This window comes from Mesocricetus auratus, unplaced genomic scaffold (genome assembly GCF_017639785.1).
Source record: "Mesocricetus auratus isolate SY011 unplaced genomic scaffold, BCM_Maur_2.0 Super-Scaffold_100037, whole genome shotgun sequence".
In the NCBI taxonomy this organism is placed as follows: domain Eukaryota; kingdom Metazoa; phylum Chordata; class Mammalia; order Rodentia; family Cricetidae; genus Mesocricetus; species Mesocricetus auratus.
The window spans coordinates 4,385,846-4,395,299 of NW_024429215.1; the positions used below are offsets into that span (position 1 = coordinate 4,385,846).

The window sequence follows — 9,454 nt, forward strand, 5'->3', positions numbered from 1 at the left end:
ACACATTCCCATCAGCCTGGAAGCAGGCAGTTGTAAGACAATGTTTACTAAAAACATGTTTACTAAACAATAAGGTGCCTGGATCAATAAGTTCCTGATAAGGGCTCGCCCTCAGGAAAGCCCTGACCTCGTCCTTTTCCAAAGTGTAACCGCCTCTTTCTGACCCACCCACCGCTGCCTCTGGTGTCAGGGTATTTATAACCATCCAGTGTAAGAATAAAGTAGAGACTTCTTGAGGAGCCTTCTGGAAGCCACCCACTGGCCTCTGTGTCATCAATCCCAACACCCTCCGCACATTCTCGCACACAGGCTATGCAGCAGGCGTGACAGTTTTCCTTCCTGTATTTTCTGTAGTGCTGTATTAGTGGGTATGTATTGTTTAAATCCGGTTTTGTCATGAAATATCTTGTTTTCTCCATCTATAGTGAATGAAAGCTTTGCTGGTATAATATTCCGGGCTGGCATTCGTGCTCTCTTAGTATTGGACCTTGTGGCTCTCCGAGTTTCCATTGAGAAAACAGGTGTGATTCTGATAGGTTTGCTTTCATATATTACTTAAGTTTGGGGTTTTGATTATTTTGTGCTGAGGTGGCTTTTTGTGGTCAACTCTATTTGGTCATCTCTGGGCTTTTTTTTTTTTTTTCCTTTCAGGGTTTCTCTCATTGTTTTGTAGGCTGTCCTGTAACTCTCTCTGTATACCAGGCTGGCCTGGAACTCACAGAGATCCACCTGCCTCTGCCTTGCGAGTGCTGGTATTAAAGGTGAACACCACCAACGATCGGCCTATAGGCTTCTTGGCCTTTCATTGGCATGTCTTTCTTTAGGTTGGGAAAGTTTTCTGGTATGATTTTTTTATATATATTTTCTGCACCTCTGAGCTCTGGTTCGTCACCTTCTTCTATCCCTATTTTTCTTAGGTTTGGCCTTTCGCTGTGTATCATTTTTCCTGGATATTTTGTATTAGGGATTTGTTGGACTTAAGATTTTCTTTGGTTGATGAATCTCTTTTTCCTAGTGTGTTTTTAACACCTGAGATTCTCTCTTCCATCTCTTGTGTTCTGTTGGTTATGCTTGAGTCTGTAGTTACTGTTGTTTACCCATCTTTTCCAATTCCAGCATTACTTTAGACTTTTTTTTATAAATGCTTCTATTTCAGCTTTCAAACCTGGCACTGATTGAATTACTTCTTGCAATTTTTGGTTTGTCTTTTCGGGCATTTCATTCGATGATTTTCTCATTTCTTCTTTTGGTTCTCTATCATAATCTTCAAGAAGTTATTTGTAAGGTCATTCTCTTATGGTTCATCTGTATTGCGATGTTGAGGTCTTGCTGGTATAGAATCACTAGACTCTGGTGTCATAGAGTCCCTAGACTGGTGGCCTCATATTGATTTACCTGTTGTTGAATGCATTCTTTATTTATTTATTTATTTTTGGTTTTAGCAGACAGGGGTTCTCTGTATTTTTTAGAGGCTGTCTCTCCTGCTTCACCTCGAACTCACATAGATCCGCCTGCCTCCGCCTCCCGAGTGCTGGGATTAAAGGCATGTGCCACCACCGCCCTGCTGTTGAATGCATTCTTATATTGTCTTCCCGTCCCTTTTTCCAGTATGTTCAGGTGGGGTGTCTTCCACTCCTGGTGGATAGTCATGCAAGGTTCTTTTCTGGTGGGTGCAAGCATATCCACTACTCTGATTGGTCCCACTGTGGGTGCAGGAAATTCTGTTTAGGTGAATGCCAACAGCTGTCTCCTGGTTGCTATTCATGTATTTGAACTGTATGTGAAATGGTCTCACATCTCACGGTTAAAGTGAAATCCTCTGTCAAAGAGACATTTCTCTTGATATTTTCTCTCCATGTTTATCCTATTAAACCTACTACTGTTTGGAGGCTATCGGTCCAGCCCGGCCTCGAACTCACAGAGATCCGCCTGTCTCTGCCTCCCTAGTGCTGGGATTAAAGGCGTGTGCCACCAATGCCCGGCAGTCTTCATTCTTAATGGGGACGTTGAATCCTCTCTGCATCATTGTCTGTTTGCTTCCAACAATTCTCTCATGGAGGGTTCCGTAGATTTGGAAAGTATTTTCAGGAAATGCACTCATCCTAATCACATAGCTTTCTGGAAATGTACCATATGGTCATCTGGTAATACTCTTTGTTTTGCAATTTTATAGAATCAACTTTTCTATTAGCTACCGTCATCATGTCCAACTCTCTTCACAAGAAATCTTTTTTGAAACATTCCTTCACCTTTAGCACTTTGCATCCTTATATTTGAAGGAAATACTTTTTTGGAAAGTATATATTTTGATTTTATAGTGTTTCCTCCTATTTTTGACATCTAGATGTAAAATTTCAACAAGAGCTCAAGTTTTCTCCTAAGCCACTCAGAGAAGAGCCAGAAGAACAATGGATGCTTCTGTGGTAAATGCTCCCCAGGTCAGTGTCATGTTCACATTTTTATGTAAACTTCATGATGCATTATGCCCCTGTTTCTCTGAGATCAGCTCAAAACCATGGGCACTGAAGTCATACATTGTAGTTATTGTCATGTGTTTAGAGAGAAATAAATTTAGTTTCTCTGTAGGAACAGCAAGTGGCTCTTACCTCTGAGCCATGTCTTCATGGTGGTGGACGCTTGTAACATTATATAACACTGTATATTCTAATTTTTCAAAAAGAAAGGAGTAATCATCAATGATACATGTCTATGCTACATTCTTGCTAGATGGATTAGCTCAAATACTGAAAATAAAAATAGAGTTGAAATGAAGAGGTTTAAATTTTCATTTCTGTTAATTGCGTAAACTATAATGTATTCAAAATTCCTCAAGAGTTAGATTATTTCTAATTTCTATTGTTTACATTTGTTTTGGTAACTGAAAACATTTCTAGTTCATCTGATTGCTTGGTCACATATCCCTCTCTTTTCATATATATTTCTAAGTATTCTAAAGTATTATTCAGGAAATTGTTACTTTCAATATTGTTTGTGTCAACTTTTAGAAAAATTCAAATAACATTAATGTTATCTAATTCTGCTTTTCTGGTTTATTTCATGTTTGTAATTATTCCTCATTAAATAGTTTCACGAAGTACTTGATTCTATGTGTTGTTTAGAGCATTGGATATATGCAATGATTTTATGCTCCTTACACTCAAGAAAAAACTGAGTTTATTTTATCCATGGATTCTGCATCCTGAATCCAACCTCTTTGTTCTAGAGAGTGTGCAGCAGTATAACTGGGCCTCACTATCTGAACTGAGCATTTTGGAATAGTCATGTGAACACAGCTTCAGACAGCATCCATGTAGTGTCCATATTAAGCGAGGTTGACTGGTGTATAAATTCAAAGCATAGTTTTGCTCATTATAACCTTACCCTCTGAAACATGACAATGAGATTCTGTTTGATATCAACTCATATTTCATAAAGGTACATTCCTGCATCTAGAGCTCAAATGTGTGTGTTGTATTCCCTAAAAGGTTGCTGATTGCCAGACTATTATGTCATCCTGTTTTGACAGAGAAAAAAAGTACAATACTCCCTAAATGGTATAGAAAGTGTCTTTTAGTAAAATTAAATTGTATCATTATTTTATGTGTTTCCATGTTTCCTAAAAATTATGTGTAGTGTGTAACACTCCTGCCTATAAGGTGCTGCGTAGTATCTCAAGGATCTGAGGTGACATCTTGTTTTGTAGTGCCATGTGTGTGCTTGCAATCAAGCTACATTTAAAGGACGTTAAGATATTGCAGACTGTAAACAGGAGACAAAATTTTTCAAACTTAGTCATTTTGCAAAATTTTTGGTACCCACATCTTAGAAAATATCAGAATATTCATGGAGGAGAGACACCAAATTAATGTAAGCAATGTACTATGTCTACCTATACATTGTCTTTGAAAGAGTAGGCATCAGGACTTATAGAAAAGTCATGTCCTTTAAAAATTGACATGCCTCATCTATATCTCAAACATCTCTCTAATTCATTAGGTCTCTTTGATATGGGGGAGGTTTCCAGACAAGGTTTCTCTGTGGCTTTGGAGGCTGTCCTGCAACCAGGCTGGCCTGCCTCTGCTTCCTGAATGCTGGGAATAAAGGTGTGTGTCATCACTTCTTTGGTCATATGGTTTCTTTTATAGAAGAAATCATTTTGTGAATCAGTGCATGGTAAATAGCTAATTTTGCATTGCAGGGTCTGTTATCACTCAGGGATGTGTCTGTAGACTTCTCACAGGAAGAATGGGAATGTCTAGACTTTGAACAGAGGGCTTTGTACATGGATGTGATGTTGGAGAATTACAACAATCTGCTTTTTGTGGGTAAGTGTTCTCTTCTCATAGAATTCCTGATTCATCCTTTGCATTTCCTTACTTCGTGTATCTGTAAACTCTCTGAAACTAGAAAATCCCAGAAATGAAGAAAATTTGGTTACCAAGGAAACTGGTGTTTCATTTATATTTTCTGTGTTCTCAAGATGAGTAAAGACATCTTGCCTATGATCTCTTTCTACCTACTATCTAATATACAAAGAACATTTCATAGTCAGAGAATATTGACTTGTCAGAGCATGGAAATATATTGTCGTACTTATCATAATTAGAATATTTTAATTTTATTACTGGATTTAACACTTCACCTATTATTATAAACAGTGCAAAAGTTTTTGGAGAAAGGGCTGTTGTTTATAAGAAGGTTGTGTGGCTAACTAATTTATTTTATGATTGCCATGTTTAGTACTGGCACAGCATGATATTAGTATTTCTAATTTAGAGCCAGAAGGGAGAGGACAAGTTAGGTTCCCTGCAAATGTGGTTTATGAATTCCAAGTTATGTTACTCTATCTCAAATCTTAAGATGTAGGGAATCATTCTTCATATCATCCTTCACAGAGCACCTGGAAGGGACAGTGTTTATGTAGAACTAGAAGCCTCTTCACTTGAATGAGTTAGGTCATCTAAATTTGTAAGACAGTTGTTTAGTTTGGTCTATTTGTGGAACTCCTGGCAGTGGGATCAAAACCTCTTCCTAATTCTTTGAATTGGTATCCAGAAAATATTCCTCAGAGTTGGTTGCTTCAAACAGCAAAGGGAGGAGCTTAGATACACCTCAACTTAGTATGTCATGCTTTGTTGACATCCATGTGAGAACTGCCTCTTTTTGAACACAAACAGAGGAGTACTTATTGGGGTCATGATGGCGAGCCAAGGAGAGGGAACACAAAGATTGTGAGGAAGGGAAACTGTAGAAAGATGTCAAATAAGTGAAAAAAACACAATAAAAAAAACAATGAGTAGGCATTATTGGTTACTGTGATTTACTGTAGATCAAATTGGAGATTCTCAGCATCCATTTTTTGATTATTAAACAGAATACTCCTCTGTTAAGAGTGCTGTCCCTGAAAGGTACTAGTGTATATGTCATAGAAAACCTAAGATAACATCAGGTATTGAATCAGTTACTCATGCATTAATTACTATTTTTCAAAATTATACTAATTTTTCAGAGTTCCATCACCTATGTGGCAAATGGGAGACAGTCTTGCACCAAGGCACAAAACATTTTATCCATGACCATGAAAATATTCAAGAGAAGTCTTATACGTGTAATGAGTCTGGCAAAATGATTCCTGATTCCTACCAATGTACACCTTGTGACACAATGGATAATGCCAAAAAAGTCAACAACTACAGATTTGATAACCACAGAGATGCCTCTAATGAATCCTTAAACCTCAACAGACACAACATTGGGAATGCTAGGGATGAAACTTGCACATATCAAGATTGTGTAAAGTTTTTGTATTTGTGTTCCATCTTTAGCCAAAATCAAAGAACTCACATAGGAAAGGATGACTACAAAAATGCAGAGTATGATGCATCTTTTGAGTCCAATACAGAAATCAAGCTTAAAGAAACTGATTGCGGAGAGCATCCACAGCAATGTATGCAATGTGAATTCTTCAAGACTCACTCAAACCTTATTAGGCATCATGGTTGTAGTAAATCATTTCTGAATTTTTCACAACTCAGTACATATTATAAAATCCATTGTAGAGAAACTCCTGACAAATGTACAGAGTGTGTCCAGTTCTTTAATTATTTATCAAAGTTCGAAAGAAATTTCAACATCCACACTGGAGAGAAACCTTACAAATGTAGTGAATGTGACCAGTCTTTCACTGAGAAATGTAATCTTACAACTCATCAGAGAATCCACAAAAGAGAGAAATCTTACAAATGTAGTGAATGTGACAAATCATTTTCCATGAAATGCCATCTTACAAATCATCAGAGGTTCCACACTAGAGAGAAGTCTTACAAATGTAGTGAATGTGGCAAATCCTTTTCCAATAAATGGAGTCTTACAACTCATCTGAGAATCCACACAGGAGAGAAACCTTACAAATGTAGTATATGTGATAAATCCTTTTTGAAGAAATACTATCTTACAACTCATCAGAGATTCCATGCAGGATATAAACCTCACAAATGTAGTGAATGTGACAAATCCTTTTCCAAAAAATGGTATCTTACAACTCATCTGAGAATCCACACGGGAGAGAAACCTTACAAATGTAGTGAATGTGACAAATCCTTTAACACAAAATACTATCTTAGAACTCATCAGAGAATCCACACAGGAGATAATCCTTACAAATGTACTGAATGTGACAAATGCTTTAACACAAAAGAACGTCTTCAAATTCATCAGAGAATTCACACAGGAGAGCAACCTTACAAATGCAGTGAATGCGACAAATCCTTAACCACAAAACGAAGTCTTATACTTCATCAGAGAATTCACACAGGAGAGAAACCTTACAATTGTAGTGAATGTGGCAAATCCTTTTACAGAAGAGACCAACTTAGATATCATCACAGAATCCACACAGGAGAGAGACCTTACAAATGTAGTGAATGTGACAAATCCTTTATCACAAACTACCATCTTATAAATCATCAAAGATTCCACACTGGAGAGAAGCCATACAAATGCCCTGAATGTGACAAATCTTTCACTGAGAAATATAATCTTACAATTCATCAGAGAGTCCACACAGGAGAGAATCCCTACAAATGTTGTGAATGTGGGAAATCCTTTTCCAATAAATGGTATCTTACAAGTCATCTGAGAATCCACACGGGAGAGAAACCTTACAAATGTACTAAATGTGACAAATCCTTTTTTAAGAAATACGATCTTACAGCTCATCTGAGAATCCACACAGGAGAGAAACCTTACAAATGTAGTGAATGTGACAAATCCTTTTTCAGGAAACACAATCTTACAGCTCATCAGAGAATCCACACAGGAGATAATCCTTACAAATGTAGTGAATGTGACAAATCCTTTTCCAAGAAATGCTATCTTACAAGTCATCTGAGAATCCACACAGGAGAGAAACCTTACAAATGTAGTGAATGTGACAAATCATTTATCACAAAAGATTATCTTAAAGCTCATCAGAGAATCCACACAGGAGATAAACGTTACAAATGTAGTGAATGTGACAAATCCTTTTCCAAGAAATGTTACCTTACAACTCATCTGAGAATCCACACCGGAGAGAAACCTTACAAATATAGTGAATGCGACAAATCCTTAACCACAAAACAAAGTCTTGTAACTAATCAGTGAATTCATACAGGAGAGAAACCTTACAATTGAAGTAAATGTGCCAAATCCTTTACCAAAAGAGACCGTGTTAGAACTCATCAGAGAATCCACACATTAGAGAAACCATACAAATGTAGTGTATGTGACAAATCCTTTTCCAAGAAAGAGAAACTAAAATGTCATCTGAGAATCCACACAGGAGAGAAACCTTACAATTGAAGTGAATGTGCCAAATCCTTTAACAGAAGAGAACAACTTAGAACTCATCACAGAATCCACACAGGAGAGAAACCTTACAAATGTAGTGAGTGTAACAAATCATTTTGCAGAAAAGGCTGTCTTAGACTCACCGCAGAATACATAGAAACACCTTAGAAATGTAGCAAATTTGAGAAATCCTTTAATGTTGTTTCCAATTCTTATTATATGTTCTGGAATGTTTCAACACCGTGGGAAACCCAAGTTTTAAGAATATCAACCACCAGAAAAGTCAATCTGAGAAACATTTTGTGTAAAAATAATCTTGATTACACATCCAAGTATTCACACAGGAGTGAAAACTTAAAAATGCAATATACATGCAAAAGACTTTACCAGCCTCTCAGGTCTAAGAAAGTTTGTGAAAATTCATAAAGGAGATAAAAGTTTTAACGGGGAAAAAATTTGCATGTGCTTCATTTAAACTCTGTCCTTTGCTACACCTGAGACTCCACACTACGGAATCATGAACATGACAAATTTGTGAAAGAATTTTAAGTTATTTTCAAATCTTAGAAATCATCGATAGTTTTGCCAATTTTGATTAAAACTTTATTTGTTCAACCTCAAGTAGTTGTTAATGAAGATGAAACACAGAATCCTGAAGTATGAGCTGTTGTGTAAGTGTCCTGGAGACTAGAATGATCCATTCTTAAAGAAAGCTGATTAGGGCAGGACCCACAGCACTCAAAACTGCTTCACGAAATCTCCAGCACTGACAGGATTCAATGTGTTTAACTCAAATGAAGAAGCTGAGAGAAGTCATAACACTTAGAAGAATAATTTAAGCATTAAGAAAGTATATTTTTAGCTTGTACATATGCAGGTATGCAGTGTGTTCCAGGTGTTCATTTTTCATAAGCTGTTTCATAGCTGGTTTTGATTTCCATGACAGCAACTGTGTCTGAGTCCCTTATGCTCTGATAAGCATCTGCTTCCCCATACTGCAGTACTCAATTCTAATAAAACTCTTTAGTTCAACGAGTTGAGCTTCATTTTGTTTATATTTTCCAGATGGGGCAAGTAGATGAATGTGCATGTTGTACCTCCCTAGGAATTGTATTTCACAAACATGTGCCCAACTCACTAATTGTTTCTCCAAATTTGTTGAAAACAAGAGCTTGATAATAGCATAGCATTTCTCAGCCTATGGTCAGTGTCTCCTTTGGGATTCTAAGATCCTTTCACAAGGGTTCTTAAGATACAGTACAACATATTTTAAATGATCTTAATAACTGAGATATTATACCTTTCTTGTCTCTGGGTGTAAATGTGTCAGGTTCACTTTTCTTTTGTGTGGGAAATAAGTCATCTGGAGCATCATGATTGTGGTATTTGAGTTAATTATATAAAGTTTACTGTAGGGAGAAGACATTTCCTTGCAAGCTCCTTTAGTTTTTCTCCGCCTGTCGTCTGGGCTGTGCCGCGTTGTTGTCCCCAAATAATACACAAGATACTGTGTTAATTATGAAGCTGATGGCCTTGCTTGTTTCATACTGGCTAGCTCTGACTTAAGTATTTATCCCATACTTGTTAATTACTTGAGAAAAGTTTCCGGGCGTCTTTCCACTAT

At 37.0% G+C, this 9,454-nt stretch overlaps 1 protein-coding gene across 1 annotated transcript in view; it reads left to right on the top strand.

Moving 5' to 3' along the window:
- The window catches only part of LOC110339478 (zinc finger protein 260-like), a 26,011-nt gene extending 17,146 nt beyond the window's left edge, over positions 1-8,865 (top strand). The window contains 4 exon segments of the mRNA XM_040734097.1: positions 2,345-2,438; positions 4,199-4,325; positions 5,510-7,575; positions 7,577-8,865. Of these exon segments, the coding sequence (XP_040590031.1) occupies positions 2,409-2,438; positions 4,199-4,325; positions 5,510-7,575; positions 7,577-7,612 (2,259 nt within the window). The 5' untranslated portion in view covers positions 2,345-2,408 and the 3' untranslated portion in view covers positions 7,613-8,865.
- Positions 8,866-9,454: the final 589 nt, after the last annotated feature.